The sequence below is a fragment of the Triturus cristatus genome, chromosome 3_2 (genome assembly GCF_964204655.1).
Source record: "Triturus cristatus chromosome 3_2, aTriCri1.1, whole genome shotgun sequence".
In the NCBI taxonomy this organism is placed as follows: domain Eukaryota; kingdom Metazoa; phylum Chordata; class Amphibia; order Caudata; family Salamandridae; genus Triturus; species Triturus cristatus.
The window spans coordinates 740,730,238-740,754,249 of NC_140584.1; the positions used below are offsets into that span (position 1 = coordinate 740,730,238).

Sequence of the window (24,012 nt, forward strand, 5' to 3'; positions counted from 1 at the left end):
TCTATGCACAGATATGAATGTCAGCAGCCCTACATGCCAAGAACAGATGCATACTGGTAAGTAGCATAATCACTACTGTGTTTCTGGTCTGCGCTTGTCATGGTGAGGGGTGGCAGAATGACCTGTGTCGGGTTTGTGTGACTATCTTACTCCTTCCTGGTGGAATCCACTGATATGGCTTCTACTTACTTCTACATGTATCATTAAATGTATGGTAAACCTACTTGGGGTTTGCCTCATTTCTTTAGCCTCCAGCATCATTCTAACTCCTTGCTTGTTTTATCCTTGACTTATAGATAGGGGTGCACTGCGTGCAAGCAGGTTGCATGCTTTTCCAGCTTGGATGCTAAAACCAGACCTAACCATGGCATCGTTACAAGTGAGTGTACATACCACATAGACAAAGATACTCCTTAACCCGTATAGGAGTACCCATACAGTGTGCATGTCTGTTGAGTAGCATGCACACATAGCTGTGATAATTTGAATTCGTGTTCTAGAGAGCCATGGTATTAAATGTTTTGTGGAGGTGAGGATGTCAAGTACTTGGGCAATTCTGAATTTTGCTAATCGACATCCTATCGCTGCTAGAATTTGCAGCTCAGTTGTGATTGCTAGATTCTTACACTGCATGATAGTTACCTATCCAACATCTAACTGTCAGGCGGCACAGTGGGGACATGGCCTACTCCCCAAGACGCCATTTTTTACATATTGAAGTCTGAATCTTTGAAAACAAATCCAATATTCAAGGCAATATTTCCAGTCCAGCTTCTGTTTATGGAGAGGTCAGGCCCAACACATATGTCTATTAGCTGCATAAACCCTGTCCCTCCATCGCTGAGCCATCCCTGTGTCCTGTATAAATGCCTGTGTCTCGATGAGTGTACCTGGACAAGCAGTCCTCTTGGCCGAACGCCATCCCCTGACAGCATAACTTGCTGCCTATATTTAGATGTACTGCATCTTTATTGACTGTGCTGCCACTGGCAGGGTTAGTGGTGTTGATAATTAGCACACATATATTTAGCTTTCACTTGCAACTTATTTGCCTACCTCAGTCTTTATGATTGCTCTGTTTACCCTCTCACCGTAAGCTCTTACATTCTGAAAGAGGTCTATCTATCTATCTATCTATCTATCTATCTATCTATCTATCTATCTATCTATCTATCTATCTATCTATCTATCTATCTATCTATCTATCTATCTATCTATCTATCTATCTATCTATCTATCTATCTATCTATCTATCTATCTATCTATCTATCTATCTATCTATCTATCTATCTATCTATCTATCTATCTATCTATCTATACTACATAATAGGTAACTGTGCACTTTAGGCGCACATTCTCATGGAGGGATTCTGGTGACATTTAGAAACCATGAGGCCAGAGGCTGAGCGATTTATAAATGTGTAAATATCACCTGAAACCTGAGGTGGCAATATAAGAACATATTATACATGATACTTGTTATGTATTTTTTTCTAGTACATGGTTTTTCAATTGCTTTTGTTACTCTTTAAAAAGATGTTGAGGCGTTAAGAGTTACCAGTTTAGTATTCCTCTTTTGCCTGAGACTGCAGGTATGTGTGTTAATGTGCTGAGAAATGTGTTTTGTTGCAGATAATGTACTAATATTTAAAATTAGTTTTATGCAACGATGTGGATTATTGATAATTAAATGTACAGCACATTGTAAAGACATCAAAAATGTATATTATTATGTGCTTTTCATTAGTAGTATATTGGCACCATTTGGTTTAACCAAACATAGATTATGAAAAATAAAGTACAATGTAACTTATTGCTGACAGAGTTCTGTGTTTGAAATGTGTATTTTCAAACACTGAGGGTGGAGTGGGTTGGGGGAGGGGAGGGAGGTAGATGTTAGCATCAAGGATGGGCCTGCAAGGGTAAGCTTGTCAGGCGTCCTGATTATTGCTCTGAAAGCAGCTGCTATTGTTTACTTTACTATTAGATGCTTTTTAAAGTAAGTAAAGAAAGAGAAGCCGTTCCCTTTGTCTCTGAGGTTGGCGGAACTTCACAAGAGATAGACGAACTCTGCTTTCTCCTTCTGAACAGCAAACGGCGTTTCGCACGAAAACTGAGACACGTGAAACACACTCCCGGGGTTTCACTACTTTCAACCAATAGCGATGCAGACTAAAACATAGGTTCCAGGACCAAGGAGAGCACGTAAGTGTGGAGTGGGAATCCAGAGTTCAGTAGCGGCAACCGCAATGAACTTTAAGGAAGAACGTCCCTCCCTTAGATTTCCTTATTTCTATTACATGCATGCAGTGACCCATAGAAGGAAGGCCTGTTTTGGGGGTATGCATTTGCCTTAGTGAATCAGTGACAACTGAAAGAGCCTTCCCTCTACCACAATGGTTTGGACCAAGTTTACTCGGGGTTTCGCAGCAAAATGAGGCATCTTCGACTAACCTCAAAAGGGATGCACTATTTCGTTATTAAAGTCCAGTTTCAGTGCTCTATGATTTTTGGCGAAGATTATGCACTTGTACAGTGCTTCAAATATGTGCATATGTTGGAGGTATGTATTGAGTTATTTGTGTGTTGCCCTGTTCTTCACTTCTGTCTCCTTAAGTGAGTGGCGTGTTGTACGGTCCTCTGGCTCGTGTTGCATGCTGCTGTCACTGTGTGCTGAGCCCAGAAACGGCTTACTAGTTCTGTGACTCTTGGATACTGCTGCGCCAGTGCCATCATGTTGGTGTCCACGGAGCCCGCGACAGGTGTAGGCAGTATCCTAGGTGCTCTGCACTAGCCCAGGGTCAGAAATTGGTGCTGGAAAACTCTGCCACACACCAAGCGCAGTTTTTTTGCCAAACTTTGCGCTCCAAGCAGAGCGCAGAGTGGGCAATACTCGGCGAACTCCGCCGGCAGAGTTTACCACCCATCCCTAGTAATCAACTGCACAGTCTAATGGACAACTAGAGCGCTTACGTTTTGTATTCAAGACAAAAGTGAGGCACTCCTGAATGCCATTTTATTGGAATATGAACTGTTTAATATAAAACTTTTCTTGAAGAGCAGACTGAAGTAAATGAGTGTTTGATATTAATACAGACATTAAACTAAAGGGTTAAAATGTGAAGGTGGTGTGGGTTTTTAGTAATGTGAAACAATGTATTTTTAAAGGGTCTGAAATTAAAGAGAATGTAGTCATCCCATTTCCACATCTGTTTGCTCAGTGTACTGAACTTCACAGTCTCTTAGCTCCTAAATTTTAATACAGTAACATTTTGATATATATATGTATATTCTGAAATGTATATGCTCCTGGATGCTTTGAATGCTAGCGGGTACTAAGTTTCAGAGCATGGAGGCTTCGACTGAGAAAGTTGTGCCTCCTACGTGTTTCTTGTGGTAAGATGGTATAATAAGTGGTGCAAGCTTGGAGTGCTGTGTACTGTTTTGTTTGTATTACTTGATTTTAACTTCTAGGTATAGCTGCCCTTTTCCTTGGGAGGTTCTGTGGACAATGCAAAGTGCTTAGAACATTGTTCTTCTAGCTATAGGTAGCCAGTTGAGCGATTGCAAAACTGGAGTTGTGTGTTCTCTTGGGTGAAGGCGGAGAAGAGGTTTTGCAGCTGCATTTTGGATAAGTTGTATTTGGCGTATGAGGAATACAGGTGCACCAAGGTATAGGCAGTTGATATAGTCAAGCTTGGAAATTATGAATGTGAGCATGGCTTACAATTTCTGTTTTCATCCAAGGTATGGGAAGATGCAACGTAGTGTTTTCATTGCTTGGAAGGCCCTGTGTGTGATGTTTTTAAGATCTGGTATCAAGTAAGTAAAGGTCTAAATCCATGGTTACCCCTAGGTTTCTGATTTTGTTTGATATTGTTGGAGGGCCTCATTTTCCTTAGGAAATATGGTGGTAGTCTGGTATTTCTTTCTTTATGTGCAGATCAAAATCTCTGTCTTTGCGGCATTGTGCTTTAGAGGCTCATTTATCATTTAAGTGTTTATGCCCTAAAGGCAGTCATTAAGTTATAAATAAAGTATTTCAGGCCATCCATTTTTAAAAAGTTGTGTGTGTCTTCATGCATAGTTGCAACAGGTGAGGTTGAATGATTTAATCAGGGTTGATAAGGGGGTTAGGTCAATTTTGAATAATAGAGGAGATATAATGGACCCCTGAGTGATGCCACAGTGTTGTGTTTGAAGAAAAGTAGTACCAACACTAGTTAACAGTCACAGCTGAGAGACCAAGAATTAAATGGACATTAGTTGAACTCCTTTCTCACCTTTCTTTCTGCTATGACAATTAAGAATTTGCTTTTTGAAACAATTGCATAACTGTGCCGGACATTGAGTCATGTTGTTCTTAAGCCAGCAACTGTTCCTATTCTTGATACATAAGTTTGTCACTGCCTAAACCTACCAGCTATTCAAAAGCAATTTCCAATGAGGAAATCTCCAGATTCCAATATGGCATAGTGCTTTGATTAGCCTATTGGCTACGGTAGTGTCATCACAAGTCAGGGACTACCTATATTTGAATCACATTGCTCCAGCCTACAGCAATTCCAGGGACAGTTACCTGGTGTGAACTTTTGCCTGGTGAGATAACGTATCAGCTCTAGTGATCTTAATTTTATTTGCAGGAGTCACGTAGTTTGTTAACTTAGTGGGTCTGTGGCAGAGGGCTGAAAATCCGTAAAAAGCAGCAGTGTGAATCTGAAATGACCCAATACAGCCTGCAATGTCACAAAGGGCTGCTATAATGGACTATATAGCTTTCAATAATTAGTTAATATCTAGATAACCTACCCACTTACATTTCTAATGCGGACTCCTTCTTGGCTTTTAAAAAACATTTGAAAACCTTGCTTTTTTCATTTTAGGTTTGGATGCTTGATTGCCTCTCATCTTGTTTCCTCCTGGTCTGCTATAGCGCCCTGACACCTCCGGGTATTAGCGCTCTTTACAAGTGCTATCCTATCCTACCCTTTACCGCTGCTGGGATCAACACACTTACGATTCATCACCTTCAACAAAATATTGTGAAAACCATAGTGGGGGGATCTGAGGCTGAAAGCATTTGTAGTCATGTCATTCATAATATTAAGGGTAAGGTAGCATATCATGCCATTAACCAGATCATCTATGTCATTTGTGAATTCATCTGTTGCATCAAGGGTGCAGTTATGGTCTGCATGGCATGTATGCGAGCTATAGATTGCACAGCTAGTTATGACTGGGGAAATTTAGAGGGTTGTGTTTCATAACCAAAACTACATTCTAACTTTAACATGACCTCGCCCCTGAAGTGAAAGATGTAATTACAAAGGTGGTGAACAATTTCACAGATGAGATTACTTATTACATTACCCTTATTACTATGAAAGATACAACTCTGAATGTTGTAATATTTACAGGTTTTAGTGTGTGTTATTTAATTATTGTGGATTGAGTTACTTTTAGGTCCTATTATTGATATGCTTTTGTTTTTTTTGGGTGGGGGGATCATAAGCATTGTATTTGATGTGCAGTTTGAGATTTGAGATGTCATCTTTGAGATCACCATTGATGTCTTGTTAGATGTCATCAGTGATGTAAGGTGTGAGGTCTAAAGTGGTGCACTGATAGGCATGAGTTATGATTTGCATAACTAACCATTTCAGGTGCTGTTTTGTTTCATAATCATAAATCCACTCTACTTCATTTTATTTACTTTTTTTCTGGAAAACTTTGAGTTTTTTTGTACATATGTTAATGTCTTTGAAAAAAGAATGAATGAAGGTAACTATATTTTACCCCTAACAAAGTTTTTTAAATGCAGGTTTTTGTTGAAAATATGCCAAAAAGAACCCCGGTGTCTTAATATATCTCCATTCCCAAATCTCTGTGCCGAATCCACTTTCTGCCCAACCCTCCTACACACAGTCTTCAACCGTGTGAGGAAAGGTTGACCACACTGTATAGCCTTTGGCAACCCTAGTGCTCACTGTACAATGCACAATGCAACTAACCCTGCTGTGCATGGCTGTGAGAAGTGGAGACTGGCCAGAAGACCTGATGTTTTGCCGAGGCCTGCACCCAACTCCCACTGTATGAGGGCCTGTGCCCAACCTACTGAATGGCCTAATGCTACTATGTACAACCTTCTGCCATGCGCCGTTAAGGTTGGCTACAAGGCCTGACCTGTGGCTAGTTTGTTTGCTCAGACCACACTGTGAAAAACCTGTGCCGTGCATGGCTGGGCACAAAAGGGCTTGGCTGCATGGCCTGCACGTACAGCCAGGCCCGTCACTCAACCTCCAGTATCACCAACCCCTATGCCATAGGAAACGAGTTTGGTCTCATGTCCTGCAGCCGGCCCTGCACCCAAACTCCTATGCAGCTTAACCACTTGCAACAAAGTCTCCTGTTCACGCCCACTATGCTGCTGCAGGGCCTGTTTTTTTCATTCATTTTTTAGGGGCACACAGTGGGCTCTCAGTGCAGAGCCAGGCCCTGCGCCTCTGGACAAGCTGTGCATGGCATTCACTGGTGCACAGCATAATCTGAGTATTGAGCCTCCATCAGTCCTTATGCAAACCACTCCCTATGCCGTTGAACGAGATGTACATAGCTTTTGGCCTTGGGCAGCAGAGAAAGAGAACAATTCAAACAAAAACTAAACAACTACTACTCACAATTGAAGAACTCCAAGAAGGATTCCCTCAACTCCTGCCTGAAAGCCAGCTCCAACCACAGCAAGGAATCCTTCTGCATTATTAAGGAGCTCGCCAACCCCCCATCGCCCTCTCCCAGGGCCTCGGCGACTCCATCACAGAATTTTTCCATGATAAAATCACAACCATACCCCAACCAACCCTTTAAATCCTCGGAGGATTCCTCACCAATAATGACCACAACCTAACCACCATCACCATGTGGGACCCACTCACACCCCGAGTCCACCGCCACCATCATGGGTTTCATACACTTAGAGCCCCCAAAGATCCCTGCCCCATCACATGTTCAACACAGGAATCAACCCCATCAGCAAGGAACTCCCTTCATTCATCAACACCTCCATTGACTAACACAACTTCCCAGCCACCTGGAAGCAAGCGGATGTCAAGCCGCTCCTAAAAAAACCTCTGCGGACCTGGCAGAACTCAAAAACTACCTGCCGATATCCTGACTCCCCTTCCCAGCCAAAGTGCTAGAAATAGCTATAAACATCCTACTAATCAACCACCTGAAAATAAACAAACTCTTGGACCCCTTGCAGTCAGGGTTATAAGCAAACCACAGCATGGAGACGGCCCTGATCACTGCCACTGATGATATCAGAGCTCTCATGGACATGGGAGAAACTGCAGCCCGGATTCTGCTCAACCTACCCGCAGCTTTCGACACCACATCCCAATACTCCCTCCTGCTTGGCCTCCACTAGACAGGAATCCAAGGGAAAGCCCTCAAGTGGATTGCTTCCTTCCTTACAGAAAGAATACAAAGCATATGCCCCCTCCTCTCCTCAGGCCCAATTGAAATAATCTGCAGAGTCCCCCAAGGATCTTAAACACTTACATGGCTCCTCTAGCCGCCCTGGTCAAAGTGGATGAGATGAACATCATTTCCTATGGTGGCGGCCAACAGCTCATCATGTCCCTGTCTGCAGAATCCACCAAAATGAACTTCCACGATGTATGACTGATGTCTCCAGCTGGAGGCAGAACAAGTACCTCAATCTCAACACTGACAAAACTGAGTCCTCATCTTCGGGAGCACCACCTCCTCCTGGAACTACACTTGGTGCCCAACCAAACCTGTTCCCTCTCCCACACCCACACAACACACAAAAAACCTAGGCATCATCCTCAACATGCAAGCTCTCAATGAGAGGAGATAACCACCATCTTCTCTGCATGCTTTCACATCCTCCACATTGTGAATTTTCAAGTGGCTCCTCACCGACACTGGACGCACAGTTGCCGAGGTACTCTTCACCAGCCGCCAGCAACACCCTATACGTAGGGATCACCACACAACTTCTGAACAGACTCAAGATCATACAGAACGCAGCAGCAAGATTCATCCTCGCCTTCCCGAGTCGAGTTCACACGATCCCCACCTCAGAGCACTACGCTGGCTCCCTGTAAACAAATGGTGCCAGTTCAAACTAGTTTCTCACGCCTACAAAGCCCTCCGCAACTCGGGTCCCGCCTACCTCAAACACAGAGTTAACGTCCACCAGAGAACTACGGTCTGCATCCCTTCACCTGGCCCACACCCCCCGCATAAAAAAAAGCAGGAGCTGCAGATGCGCCTTCTCCCACGTGACCAGCAAACACTGGAACAAACTCCCTCTGCAACACCCACCGCTCCAAGTGTTCAGAAAGAAACTGAACACCTGGCTGTTCAACAGATAGCCCACTGCTGCAGCACCCTCCCCACCCCCAGCGCCTGGATATCCTCGTGGGTGATAAGACACGTACTGACTCAGAAGTCGAATTGGGATTAGCCTGCCCCCCAAGTTTAAAATATTCCAGAAACCTAGATTAAATGGGAGAGGAGGGGGGGTGGGAGTGATACATAAAGATAAGTGGAATTTCCTCACTTTTAATGTCGATGAAATAGAAGGTTTTGAAACGCTAGGATTCTCCCTTAAAGATACTAAAGAGCAATTGTACTCTGGCATAGTATGCTACAGGGCCCCAGGAGGACTAAACCTCCAAAACCAAGCCTTGATTGACACTATTTACAATTTATCACTTACCCACTCCAGAATGATTATATTAGGAGATTTTAACCTCTGGGAGAATAGGAACCTCGACTCAGCTCTGAAAGAACTACTGCACGCTTGTGAGAATATTAGCTTGCAACAACTGGTGAAACACCCAACACATCAAGGCCGCCATATTTTAGATCTAGTATTCGCAAACCATATGGAAGTAACGGTAGGAGATATAGTGCCATTGTGTTGGGCTGACCATTTTTAAATTCAATTCCTGCTTACACCTCCTAAACTGAACAATAGAGCCACTCAATCTAGCAACTACCGCTGGGGAAGGGACTGGGCAAAGCTGAGGAAAATGAATTACCCCCCACTCTGCCCTGGAGAGAGCTTATTTGACAGTAACAAATCAGTGGATGTAAACTATCTTCACCTCTGTGATCAGATTAATTACACACTCGACCAGATGATACCCACGTAAAAGTTAAAAAATAGGGATAAACCCTCAGCCCCATGGTATAACGAGGAATTAAAAGAACAAAAGAAAATCTGCAAGCAAGCAGAGATAAAATGGCGTAAGCTTAATGAGGAAAAGGACAAACTAATCCTACGAAAAGAACTGAATACCTATAAGGGAACAATTGCTAGAACTAAGGCAGCATATTATGAGAAACTCATCTTCAGGCTCCTGATAGGATTAAAAGAAGTTTTAACATTGTAAAGGATCTGTCCAAACCCGATGGTATAAAAAACAAGACTGTAGCCACCCAAGAGCTATGTGATGACCTGGCAATCTTCTTTGAGGAGAAAATGTATAAAATTATTAATGGTCTGGAACATAACAAGGGGAACAGAATGAATGAAACAAGTGTCTATTTAGAAATGGCGACATCTGAAAAACAGAATGAGGTAGCAGAGGATAACACTATGGCAACTATGGCGCAGTGTCAGATCCCCACACAAGAAGAATTTAACAAAATAGCCCTAAGTATTTGTTGCGGATCTCTTCTAGACCCACTGCCGCATAAACTAAGGAAAGAATTTCACCCAGAGCTATTCCAGAGGCTGCATCAAATATGTTGCCAGTCGCTAAGTAGCGGTATGGTCCCTGAATGCTGGAAGAAGGCGATGGTGACCCCTTTACTGAAAAAGGCCACACTAGACCCTCTATGCCCAGCCAATTACAGACCGGTCTCTCTGCTGCCTTATCCAGCAAAAATAGTGGAAAGATTGGTCAGTAAAACTATCTCACAGTTCCTAGAAGAAAACCACTTATTGGATGAAGTACAATTCGGTTTCCGGCCCGCACACGGCACGGAAACAGCCTTGGTAACTGTCCTGGATAAGATGAGAATGCATGCTGACATCGGTCAAACGGTTATACTTGTATTACTGGACACGGTGAACCATGAGATCCTACTTGAAAGACTCATGATATCGGGAATTCGAGGAAATGATCTTAATTGGTTTCACTCGTACCTAGACAACAAGCAGTAGCTATCCCTCCGTTTGTCTCCAAATTTAAAGCTATGAAACACGGAGTCCCGCAGGCATCGGCAATTATCCCGATCCTATTTAATATTTACATGCGCCCTCTTATCTCCATTATAAAATCATTTGAAATTAAAGTGGTAAACTACGCTGACAACACACAGCTTATTTTTTCACTAGAAGGGCCACAGGCAGTATCGCTAGCAAAATTCCACGAATGCATGCAAACAACCTCAAAACGGCTTGGGGATAACTCTCTACAATTTAATGGGGGTAAAAATAAAACGAGATTGTACATTGCACAACGAATGCATAACCTGTGCACCTTTTTTGCCAGATTCAGGAGATCGACCCTGCGCTGGAGGCAGCTGCCATTTTCCTAGATGCCACTAAGGCATTTGATTCTCTTGAATGAACGTATCTATTCATTTTGATGGCCCTCCTGGGGATAAGCCCTAAATTCATCCAACTGATTAATCTCCTCTGCTCAAAGCCTACTATAAGGATCCGGATTAACGGGATAATTCCGCCCCCCTCCCCCCATTACAGGTCTCCCGGGGGACGAGGCAGGGATGCCCGCTCTCCCCCATCCTCTTCACCATGGTTATGGAGCCTCTGGTGGTCCGCCTTAGGCAGCACCATACCCACTGAGGTCTTCCCTTCACGCCTCAGGTGATACTAGTCTCCTTGTATGCGGATGACGTTACTTTATATGTGAATCTAGACCCACTGATTAGGGAATTCATCAGATTTGGTGGGCTCTCCGGCATATTTATAAACTGGGAAAAGTTGGTTATTTTCCTGCTTAAAGGGACCACCATGCAATTCGCTCTGAGTTCCCCCTCCGCTGGGCAGACGACCCGGTGTGGTATCTGGGCGATGGGGTTAAATTGAGACATTGAGGTTCTTTGGAGATCAAATTATGGTCGTCTGATGGACTAGTTAGAGAGCCATGTGAAACAGTGGGCACGATTGCCGCTCTCTTTGGTGGGGTGCCTGACCATTGCTCAAATGGTTATATTGTCCAAATGTCTATATTTGTTCATCAGTCTCTCCTTCCCTCTTACTAGCAGCTTCAGGCTTCCTTTTGAGCAGGGTGGACTGTTTTCACCAGACAAGGACCTTTATCACAACTGTGCACAGGCACAATTCAGGTATCACTGGGTATACCCTATGCAGTTCATTGCACACAGTGTGCCGGAACACGACCAGGCTGCGCCGCATCCGTTGCACATGGTCCTATACAGGGCGCAAGCTAGGCCGCGGTCCAGAGTGGACACAATTAGCTGCACTGTATGGGCATGGCACGAGCTGCGTCGGAGGGCGTGAGAAGAGGTGCTGTTAGCTACAGCTATACCACTAATTAAACACCCCGCACTGACCATTTCCCGAGACGCGGGTGCTTGCAACAGATTTAGGAGACTTCGGCTCACCACAATGGGATATACATTTCCATAGGACGTATTTATTGCGCCACAGCAGGCCCTGGAAGGGGCAGAGCTCAATGTGCTGGACAGATTCACTTATTATCAGCTTCGGGCTGCCCTGCGTGCTAGCTTTGCCTCATTTCCAGTAGTGCTGCCCACACTGCAGGCGATAGAAAACTTCTTGAAGAATCCTTCCTCTTGCAAATTGATAATGCGGCTGTACACCGAAATGCAACATATGGCACCGGTACATGTTCCTAAGGCGCGGCATGAGTGGGAGGTCCAGTTGGGCATACCCATACCAGAAGAACAGTGGATGTTTTGCTGTGTGCAGGCCAGGGAACCAACCCCCAACTACAGGTTGCATCTGATACATTATAATTTTCTGCATAAATTGTATCGGACAATAGAATAGCTGTTTAAGGCAGCTTGGTTGAGGATGCGCGGTGCGTCAGATGCATGGCTCCTTGCACAGATTTCCTGCACCTGGCATGGAAATGCCTCGACAGCCGATACTGGGGGCTGTCTTTGATGCTTTATCTGTGAACACGATGAAAGCTGAGACTTCCCCCTGCCCCTCCACTCTTTCTCCCCCTCTTGTCCGCTTTCTCCCTGTCCCTCTAATCTCCTAGTTTTAGAGTTATGAAATTAAAAGACTTGCCTTACATATGCCTATTATGATTATATAGTGTTTCCATACTAGAACATTCCATGTAAGAAATGTTTGGAGCTCATACTCTTTGAACAATATTACGATGTTATTGTACTTCTACATTCTCCATTGTGTATTGGCCTATATCTTCAATAAACAGAATTTAAAAAAATTAAAAACACCAGTGCACGACCTTTCACTGTGCGTATTTGACTGGGGATGAAGGTCCTCGGCAAGTCCTGGTGTCAATGAACCAGGTATACTTGGCCTTCAGCAGTGCACAACATGTGTTAGGGACCCTGCCTGGCCACACCAGCCCTTGTGCTACCGAACCGGCTTTGCCCATTATCTATGCACAGCAGGATCCTGTATGGGTTGTGTCCTTCAATTGTGCCTTGTTCTCAGCTTCATTACCAGCAGAGCCAAAAGGGAATATTCTTCAGCCATTCCTTCGGGGGCTCTACAGCCCAGGGTCTAGTCGCCTTCTTCTTTCTGATTAGTTTTAATTCCTCTTAAACATTTCATCCGTAAGTGTTTTTTTCACCTGAAGAGTAAAAGATGTTTTCATTTTAGCATTGATATTCGCTATAGTTAGATTTCAACTGGGTGCATGTTCATTATCTGCTTCCTGAACCGCATGGTGTAAAATTAACATTATTTGTATAAAATACATTTCCACCTCTATAGGGTGGGCTCCTCCTTTCTAACGTTGATGTGTATGCTATTAACCCCGTCTACCTCGGGCATTTCTTAATAAATCGAGCGTGCTAAGCGCATCGCCAATCACTAACCCCTTATTTAGCTCTTCTTCTTCTTGATTTCGAGAAGGCGTTTGATTCCGTAGACTGGTGATATCTAGAAGACGTCCTAATCAAGATGGGGATGGGCCAACACTTCCAGAACCTGGTCAAGGTATTATACTATCGACCACAAGCACGAGTCCTAGTCAATGGGGCACTCTCTGAGCTATTCTCCATTGAAAGGGGAACGAGGCAGGGCTGCCCCCTCTCGTCACTCCTTTTTGCCCTGGTGATGGAGCCCTTGGCATGCCTTGTGTGATCTGATGACTGTATTCAAGGATGGAGATGGCCAAATTCTGTGGAGAACAAATTAGCGCTATATGCGGATGATGTTTTGCTTTTCTTGGCCAATCCGGCCCTCGCTGCCTCTGGGTTTTACATCTCTTTGGACAAGTCTCTGGTCTGAAGCTAAATTCCAGCAAATCCGTCCTGGTCCCTCTCCACTTATAAAGAGACTGTTATGATTGGCAATCCACAATACCTATCAGAAGGCAGTCATTCAAATACTTGGGAATCTGGGTGGTCCTGCTCCCTGATCTCGCCTGGTCACTTAACGTCACCCCGCTGGTGAAGAAAGCCCAAGCTGTTCTCCATAAGTGGCAAACGCTACCGCTTAATCCCCTGGGAAGAGTTGCCCTCTTCAAAATGAGGATACTCCCCAGGTTCCTCTACATGATCCAAAACACCCTTCTACAATTCCTACGAACCTGGGTTAAAGAGCTCAACAGTCTGACTACTAAATTCCTTTGGGGTGGACGGAGACCCCGCTTAGCCATATCCCAGTGCCGGATTCCGTCCTTTGATGGCGGCATGGGCATGACTAATCTATATCCATACTCTCTGGCAACCCGCTTACTCACACTGCATGAATGGTTCAACGGTGGCTGGTCGGAACCAGCATTCAGACTGGAAATGGGCAATCTGGGTCTACTAGGATCCAGGCGATGATGTCGGAGGAACTGTCCCCAGGACAATGCCAACAGTGACGCAGGCGGTTCTCCTAGCCTGGCGTGCCTCCCTGCACCACACCCAATGGATGAACAAACTGACCCAATACACACCACTTTGGTCAGGGACCTGGCTTCGTGAGGTCAGTGGCCTGGAGGGATTCTGGCCATGGGCCCTCATTGCTATCTCGCAGCTTGGGGACGTGTGGACGAGCGACCATATGCACACTTTCCAAGACCTGCAAACCTGTTATTCCCTGCACCCCTCGCAATTCTATAGATATCTGCAGCTATGTCACGCCCTCTACTTACACGTACCCCAGGGCACATCCCTCCCAGAGTATAGTCCCCCTGAGGCGCAGATTATGACAGGTAACCTAGGAAAGGGGGGTGTCTCTTGTATCTACCGCTCCCTAACCAATAACACTCCAAACACACTAGACCGGCTACGAAACTCATGGGAGCACTGGGTGGGACCTCTTGAAGAGGAAGACTGGAGAGACACTTTAATGGCACCCAAGACTGTCACCACCTCCGCCAGACTCTGTCTTGTCCAACTATATTATTTACATGCTACCTACCTAACACCCAAGCGCCTCTTTAGCGCAGGTATGAAGTCAAATGCATCTTGTGCGCGCTGCGATCACGACCAAGCAGACTTCTTTCACATGGTATGACCCTGCCCTGTCATTGCACGCTATTGGGGCGCCATAGAGAAAGAACTCGCAGAGGTTCTGGGCTGGGAGGTCCCGCACAGTCCCTTAAAAATACTTCTGGGAATTGCGGATGGGCTAGATGGCTCCTGAGCTGACAAACAATTTCTTACTACTGCCATAATGATGGCCAAGCGAGACATTGCGGCTAGTTGGATAAATCCGGTATCCCCTGGCATAACGAAATGGTGCAGAGGTGTGGACTGGTGGGCAGCACAAGAGAAACCGTTTTTCAAGGCTAGAGGGTGTCTACCTAAATACCGTAAGGTTTGGGACAAATGGCTGGGGCAGATAGAATAAACATATCTCCTTCTGAAACTATGTGCACTGTGTGGGGATCTGTAGGACCGTGTACTACAAACCCAACTCCCCCATATATGTAAAAGGGAAATGTCAGACGAATGCTGTGGTATACTGTATTTGACTACTGGTGGTATTTTTTGTTTAAAAAACAATAAAATTGTTTATTAACAAAATAAATCCAGCGTGGTGGTTCATTACATAGGTAACGGCTCGCAGAGATGAGACAAGATTGATTTTGAGTCAAGTTCGTTTTTTTCTAAATGATTAAAGAGTCACAAAATAAAATTACAGTGTGAAATTTGAGAATTACATTTATATGTTCAGGATTGGCTGTTAATGTCAAACTGATTTACTTTTCACTCTAAAGAGGAACAAAATTGGTATACTTGTTCATAAACTGGGGAAATAGTTCACAAAATTCACATTGCAGTTTCTCCCTATGGCGTGTTTCACCTTTATGAGCTGTGTCATCATCTCCCTGTGGCTAGGGTGTAGTCACCTTGCCCCCACATAAACCTAACTAATCTTCTCTTCTTTAGAGGTTAAACCTGTTTGTGAACGTATTAATGGTTTCTAGAACCATTCCTTCAGGTTCATGAGCCGCAGGAGCAATGCACAAGACAGGGGGGGGGGGGGGGGGGGAGTGTCTCAGTCTATCAGCTTTGTGTTTGTATTCAAAATGTCTGTCTGACAGTTAGTTCGTGAATTGAGCAATCCAGCAGCGAGTTTACAGATATGCCGTGGACAATGGACGTGTGTATCTCCTTTTTGTGCGGCGGGGCCCTTCTGTGTCACAGCATGGGCAGCAGATGAGGGCAGGCCCCCTTCTGTAACACCTGTTGCATGGGCCCACATCTCACACCTGCCCAGTATGAGGGAAGCCTGCATCCACTTACATGGAGAAGTGACTCGGGGCAAATAAAGGCATGTTGGTTATGTTCTTGCATCACATCGCAGATGTGAGTGCATTATCAAGAAAGCTCTTAAGGGACACGCTAACTGCACCACCTAGAAGGCAAGCCACTCTAAGGGAAGAGGGATGGGTAGCCCCAGCCTCCTCCCCCTCTACCCCCCTCCGTCCCTCCACAAGGGGTTCATAACAGGCTGCACCAACGTGAGAGGTTTATTGAGCCCTCCAAAGGGGGCTGGATACACCTGTAATGAAATCCAGAGCGGCTGTTGCAACTGCCGCCCACCTTTCAAGGCGGGACTCTGTTCAGCACAAATGATAAGTGGGAGAGTTAGCGCATGCGCTGGATAGACGATATGTGTATGCATCTGAAGTGCACAGGCCTCGTTTGTGTCAGAGGCACATTTTCAAGGTGTGTGCCACCCCGAGCCAAGCGTGTGCCTGATCCGCAATCAGACCCAACACATCGCTAAATGTTGTAATTTTTCCTTTTTATTTTTTTTTTGCAGAAGCTACTGAATGGATTTACTCTAAAAGAATGAAAGTGTTTAAGTTGGATCAATCTCTAATCATATGCGAGGCTTGCTGTAATTCTGCAAAGCGTTTCTTGAGGCTGCAATGCGGATATACCCATATTAGTCGTGGAGAAATTCAACTTTTAGCAACCCCTTAGAACCCATGCTGGCCAATCTACACAAACATTTCTGAACTCAATCTTAGGTGAACTTGTTAAAGAAACGTATTGCAGATCCATCAAACGGGACCTAAGCTGTTGTTGTTCAAAGTGGTCATGTTGGGTGAGGCAGGCAGATTAAACACATGGTGTGGCCAAAGGCCACACAGACCGTTTGCCCCAAGTGCACTGGGGACAGGAGTCCAAAAACACTGCAGGTGCCTGTTTAAGTAGGCCACGACAACACCTACGAAAATTCTATGAAAACCCTATATTAAGAGATGTGATAATTAACCAAAATGGTCAGTAATGTAACAATTGTATAAACAGCAGATGTGTGATTGCCCTGTAAAGCCTTCAGTATAATGTAAGATACGGCCTCTATTCAAAAGCTGCTATGGTGAGCTGCATTATTATATCTTCCACTATGCAATTCTTATGTCAAGGTATCACAAACAACTTCTCATATCACATCACCTTTGACGTCGCCAGTGACATCACTGAAGTTGCAGCCTTCCTTCTATGTAAATGTATTTCTTGTATTTCTGCATGCCAAGAGTCGTACTGCAGTAATTCTATGGGGATATGTGTTGATAGTAACATTAACTGAAACATTCGGTGTCATCTGTAGGCAAAGATCACATCAACAATGGCATTGACAACACCACTGATGCCTCGTTTCCACATCTGTTTCTTGGCAACGGAAACAGTTGTATTTCAGTGTCCATCCATGACAGGGACATGTGTCTGCTGGGGAGTGCCACTGCAGACTCCGTACTACCATGAATGGCTGGGAAGCTCTGCACTGGCAGTGCGTGTAATTTAGTAGTCTTCAGTCTCTATTCGAACAACACATAGAGGAAATCCAAAAAGACATCCTCATACGTCACAGACAATGTTTTGTTTTTTAGCAGCAGCAGGGTTTAGTTTCTGCTCCTATTATTTAACTATGTTGTCGCTTAATATATATTTTTTCAGTGCTAATGGTGTGGTTTTCTCTGACTTTACATTGGAAAAATATTGTTTAAAAGAGGTTTTTTAAAAAAAAAACGTTTTAGATCCTTTAAGGTTTAGTGCGTGTTAGTCAAGGAGAGGAGACAACATTAATAGAGGGTAAGAGGTGGTCACAAAATGTGATTTTAACATTCAGGGCGAGCTACAAAATGTTGAACTTCAGGGTCTGCCACAGCAGTTAGCAGCATTATTCTTGACAGCAACGGATTATGGGTGAGATTACATGAAAACTGTGATCTTTTCCCCTGGAGATGTTTTAAAGTCTGGGTGGGTTCAGGATCTCCTAGCCCTGGAAACCAGCACTTGCCTAGAGGGGGTTCCTGTGTCTTAAATTGAGTGGCCAATTAAACTTTGCAGAGGACTGTCTGCGTAGAATTTCATTGAGATATGTATGTATATATATATATATATATATATATATATATATATATATACATGGAGCGAGAGAGAGAGAGAGAGGCATATATGAGAGTTGGCGATAGTCTTTTTATAGCTATGATTAAGACTTAGTTTCCATCGAAAAATCATTTTTGTTCAGCTAATGACTGGCGCTTTTAGATTAATCTGCATTAAAACTGTCTAAAATTAATGCACCTTGCTGAGTTTCAGTTCTCCACTTTCATCAAAATCTAGCACAAGAGGCTCAGTGCTTAAAAGGGGGGGGGGGTGGCAGGTTAAAAAGGATGAATCGTTGCTCCTTGCCCTGTCAAAAACATGAATGAACAGATTTGCACCGCAGTTGAAGTGAAACTAGAACGTTAGCCAGAATAGACCCTTTCCGTGGACTTTTCAGATCCTGGGGTTCTTAGGAGGCTCTTTGGAGTTCTGTCGGGCTCTGCGACTTCATAAGCTCCCATTCTGTGGATCTGTGCGCATTCTGTGAATCTGTGCGCTGTGCGCATTCTGTGAATCTGTGCGCTGTGCGCATTCTGTGAATATGTGCGCATTCTGTGGATCTGTGCGCATTCTGTGAATTTGTGCGCTGTGCGCATTCTGTGAATATGTGCGCATTCTGTGGATCTGTGCGCATTCTGTGAATTTGTGCGCTGTGCGCATTCTGTGATTCTGCGCGCTGTACGCATTCTGTGAATCTGCGCATTCTGTGGATCCGTGCGCATACTGTGGATTCTGCGGACGGTGCTCTTCTGTGGTTCTGCAGCTCTGGGAGTCTGCCGGACCCTCAGTGCTATGCAGCTGTGGCAGCTTTGGGAATGTGACTGACTTTGGGTTTTGCTCTGACAGGGTCATCTTCTCACCCCCAAGAGCCTTAGTGACTGACTCCTTGACTGCCTGACTTTTGGCAGCCACCGCCTCGTGTGGCTTCCTGACGCGTGGCTCGGTGGACTGTGCGCTGCAGAGCCATTACTGTACTGGCCTGTGCCTGTAACAGGCTCAGGTGGCACCAGCTGCTATGGGCTCAAGTGGCTCCGGCTGCTACGGGTTCAGGTGGCTCTGGCTGCTACGGCTCAGGTGGCTCCGGCTGCTACGGGCTCAGGTGGCTCCGGTTGCCACAGGCGCAGGTGGAACCGGCTGCTACGGGCTCAGGTGGCTTCGGCCGCTACGAGCTCAGGTGGCTTTAGTTGCTACGGCTGAAGTGGCTCCGACCGCTACGAGCTCAGGTGGCTCTGGTTGCCACAGGCGCAGGTGGCACCGGCTGCTACAGGCGCAGGTGGCTCCGGCCGCTACGGGCTCAGGTGGCTCCGGCTGCTACGGGCTCAGGTGGCTCCAGTTGCTACGGGCTCAGGTGGCTCCAGCCGCTGCAGGCTCAGGTGGCTCCGGCCGCTACGGGCTCAGGTGGCTCCAGTTGCTACAGGCGCAGGTGGCACCGGCTGCTACGGGCTCAGGTGGCTCCAGCCGCTACGGGCTCAGGTGGCTCCAGTTGCTACGGGCTCAGGTGGCTCCAGCCGCTACGCTACAGGCTCATGTGGCTCCGGCCGCTACGAGCTCAGGTGGCTCTGGTTGCTACGGCTGAAATGGCTCCGGCCGCTACGTGCTCAGGTGGCTCCGGCCGCTACGGGCTCAGGTGGCTTCGGATGCTACGGGCTCAGGTGGCTCCGGTTGCCACAGGCGCAGGTGGAACCGGCTGCTACGGGCTCAGGTGGCTTCGGCCGCTACGAGCTCAGGTGGCTTTGGTTGCTACGGCTGAAGTGGCTCCGGCCGCTACGAGCTCAGGTGGCTCTGGTTGCCACAGGCGCAGGTGGCACCGGCTGCTACAGGCTCAGGTGGCTCCGGCCGCTACGGGCTCAGGTGGCTCCGGCCGCTACGGGCTCAGGTGGCTCCAGTTGCTACGGGCTCAGGTGGCTCCAGCCAGCTGCAGGCTCAGGTGGTTCCGGCCGCTACGGGCTCAGGTGGCTCCAGTTGCTACAGGCGCAGGTGGCACCGGCTGCTACGGGCTCAGGTGGCTCCGGCCGCTACGGGCTCAGGTGGCTCCAGTTGCTACGGGCTCAGGTGGCTCCAGCCGCTACGCTACAGGCTCAGGTGGCTCCGGCCGCTACGAGCTCAGGTGGCTATGCCGCTACGGGCTCAGGTGGCTTCGGATGCTACGGGCTCAGGTGGCTCTGGCTGCTACGGGCTCAGGTGGCTCCGGTTGCCACAGGCGCAGGTGGCTCCGGTTGCCACAGACGCAGGTGGCTCCGACTGCTACGGGCTCTGCTGGCCGTGTGCCGCCGTGTCTCTTCTGAGCTCCGGCTAGTGGTGGGTCGGTGACGCCAGGGCTGTGCCCTGCCACGGTCTCGGGTAGCGCTGTGCCACCGTGGCTCACTGCTCTTCTCTGAGCGGCAACAAGCTCGGGAAATCCGTTGCTCACGGGGCACGGGTGGTTTCCTGACGGTGTGGAACTGTCCCTTCTATGTTGTCTCGGGGATACAAGTCTCTGTCATGGCATGGCATTGGGGTCTTCGCTGCCGTGAGTTCAGATGGCTCCATGACGTCCTGGCTCTACTGGGCACTCTGCTGTTCTCAAGTGTCTCGGGGATACATGGCTCAGCCTCTGTCGGACTCTGGGATACCACACTGGCCCAGGTGGCATTGGGACGCCGTGACTCTTGGTGGTCTGCTCAGCCACAGACTTAGGTGGTGGCAGGGGGACGCTGTGGCTCTCGGTGCTCTGCGCAGTCCCAGGCTTAGGTGGTGGCAGGGGGACGCCGTGGCTCTCGGTGCTCTGCGCAGCCCCAGGCTTAGGTGGTGGCAGGGGGACGTGTGTCTCTCGGTGCGCTGCGCAACTGCAGGCTTAGGCGGTGGCAGGGGGGCGTCGAGGCTCTGCTGGTCTCGGGATGCCAGAGCCACGGGAGCCTCCTTTGCTCTCTGGGCTCTACCATGCCAGTGACTCAAGGGGCTCAGCCTCAGAAGGGTCGGGAAAGCCTGGCTCTCAGTGCTCTGAGCCGCCACGGGCTCGGGGACTCACTGGGTGGGATGCACTGCCAGGGGTTCAGGCGGCTCCTTGACTCCGTGGCTCTGCCCTGCTCTCAACTGTCTCGGGGATACATGGCTCCGTCGGACTCTGGGCTACCACTGGCGCACGCGGCATTGGGACGCTTTGGCTCAAGGGGCGCTCTGCGCAGACACAGGTTTAGGTGACAGGGGGCGTCGTGGCTCTGCTGTTCTTTGATTTGATTTATCGATTTATATAGCGCAACGTATGCCCGGAGGCGTCTTGGCGCCTTAGGATGCCCGAACCTCAGTGACGCCTTTGCCTCTGGGCACTTCCATGCCAGAGGACCAAGTGGCTCTGGGACGCCGTAGCTCACTGGGCTGTATGCTGCCACAGGCTCAGGTGGGTCGGGGACGGCGTGGATCTCAGTGCTCTGCGCTGCCACGAACTGATGTGCCCCAGAGACGCCGCGGCTAAAGGGACTTTGCGCCGCCACAAACATAGGAGGCGGGGAGACACCTTGGCACTTCTGGTTTCTGGCTGCCAGGGACTCAGGTGGCTCTAGGGCGCCGCGAGTTACTTGGTTGTACCCAGCTACAGGATCAGGTGGCTCGGGGACGCCGAGGTTCACTGAGCCGTATGCTGCCACGGGCTCAGGTGGCGTGGGGGCGCATTGGCTCTGTTGAAACAGTACATATGTTGTATATACTTACGTTCGGATGGCATGCTGATGATGGTCTCGGCAGTCGCGTGATAGTCGTCATCCTCCAGGGTGCCCTCGCTGCCGTCGTCCCGCTGCACGTCGTGCGAGTCCATGAGGTTCTGGAGCGGGGGTGCCCGGGGCAGCATCTGGAGCAGCGCCTCGCTGCTGATGTTAGGCGCCTGCTCCATGCGCAGTTTGCTCAGGATCTGCGCCTTGATGGTCTCCAGGCGCGAGTAGCGGGCATTCAGCCGCCAGGTGCATGCGGTGCAGGGGTCGCTCCTCTCCGGGCTGCCCTCGCCAGCCTGGTTATCGTCGTCGAGCTCCGCCGAGGGCAGGCTGAGGACTGCAGAGAGGAGCAGGCACGCAAGGAACTGAATGGGCCTCATGCTCGGAAGAGTGACACACTGCGGTGGGTACCGTGCCTCAATAATATCCCCCAAGCCCCGCCAATGCTTCTTCACGGGCTCCACTGGAAGCGGCGCAGCCCGCGAGAGCTTTTATACGGAACTTGAGTTACACTTGTGTCGTCCACCCCCTGGATTGGCTCCGTCGCCATCAATGAATCTAGCTGTCAGAGTCCGGAGTGCTCTCTGTCACAGGTCACCAGGGCAGGGCTCTGCTGCTGCTTCCAACAGTACGGAGTCCCCTGGGGCCATGCTTCTTCCGTCACTTCCTATCGGAAAGTTCTATAATGCACCATCTGCAGTGTAGTAGCAGGACTGTCCGCGGTGCTTCATCTATCCGTACTGTCTACAGTGCACTGTCAGTTTTCCACAGTGCAGTATCTTTGTACTGCGCCCTCTCCTGAGGTTTCCTGCTACGACGTTTTGCAGTGCACCCCCTTTCCACATTGTACTATCTACCAGCACTTTCCAAAGGGCACTCTTTCTACAGTGCATTGTGGAGACTTTGAACAGTGCAACTAGTATTCTGCAGTGTACTATCGGTATTTTAATGGTGCACTAGTAAGTAAGTACATTCTTTATTTATTAGACAATTACAACCATTCAGATATAGTGGAACAATACAATTCCTTCTAAAGGAAGAACAATGCAATAAAAGAATACATATGCTCTAAAATGCTGATGAAATATTAAAACAAGGTTTTGCTTAATGGTGACGTTCACGGATGCAATGACATTAAAAGGAAATTGAATTAAAACTTCGTAGGTCACATGTGTGAGCGACTGCGAGAAAAGTGCTATGTGCTTTGTGCAAGTAAGTCCTAACAGTTGTACTTCAGGGGGCGGCTGCCTGCCTTTGGCCCCTGAACAGCCCTGCTTGAACCTCGCGGACCTCGCCGTGAGCCGGCAGCTCTTTCCCTGGAAGCTGTGCTTCGTTGACTCCTGGCAGGATCGAGTGTCCAGTTCCTGGAATCGTGGCCCGAGTAGTATCCTTCTTTCCGGCTGACAGGCGGGTGCACGGTACACGGACCTACGATTCCTTAGGGTAGGGGCAGAAGCCACTGGAGGTGTCTAGGTGTGCATGTTTCCAACCTTGAGTCACTTCCCCTACATCAGATAGACCCATCCGGAGTCACGTTTTTTTTTTTTTTTTTTTTTACTATAGACGACTTTGACAAGGGCAGCCATAAGCAGTGTTGTGGTTGCATCTCTGCTTAGATTGGTGCTACAAATTGGTCGTGGGTCTTGGCTTGTAGCATGCGCTGGTCGTTCTTCGCTGATTGAGTTTTCACGATTTTTCTCAGGTGATATTTGAAGCCGCCACAGATGTTTAAGGTCCGTGGTTCACCCATGTGAAGCTCTTCGAGGGACTTCTCTATGGCAGTTTGCCAGGGCGCGGCGGGGGAGTTGGTCAAGTCTTGACCAAGGTGGAATTTCAAACTCCCGGCCTCTGTCTCTTTTAATTTGAATCTGAGCTTCAGCAAGTTCGGCCTCTGTGAGGCCGAACTCCCGGCGGATCTGAGCTCCCTAGGGGAGTTCGGGGTTTTGAAGATTGATCTAAATAGCCCTGATTGGTTTAAGTTTAGCCACCCCGGAATTTGTCTTGTAAGACTTCAAGGCCATAAACTAGCGAGGGCAAAAGCATGGCATTTATGACCTGCAATAAACGTGGCAGTGCACTATCAGGGTTTTCTACGGTGCTCTATTTTTTCTACAACTGTACATCTTTCTAAGGAGTTCTAGCAGGACTTTCTAAAGTGCACTATCTACAGTACGTTAGCTAACAGGCTTTCTAGGGTGTACCATCTTTCGATAGTGCACTATTGGGACTTTCTTCAGTGCGCTAATTTGGAATTTCTACAGTAGACTGTCTGTCGGAATCTATGGGAAAGCACTGT

At 47.5% G+C, this 24,012-nt stretch overlaps 1 protein-coding gene across 1 annotated transcript in view; it reads right to left on the reverse strand.

Moving 5' to 3' along the window:
• MSTN (myostatin) overlaps positions 1–22,234 on the reverse strand; it is an 88,070-nt gene extending 65,836 nt beyond the window's left edge. The window contains exon 1 of the mRNA XM_085648806.1: positions 21,721–22,234. Coding sequence (XP_085504932.1) covers positions 21,721–22,096 — 376 coding nt within the window. The 5' untranslated portion in view covers positions 22,097–22,234. The remainder of the gene's footprint in view (positions 1–21,720) is intronic.
• Positions 22,235–24,012: the final 1,778 nt, after the last annotated feature.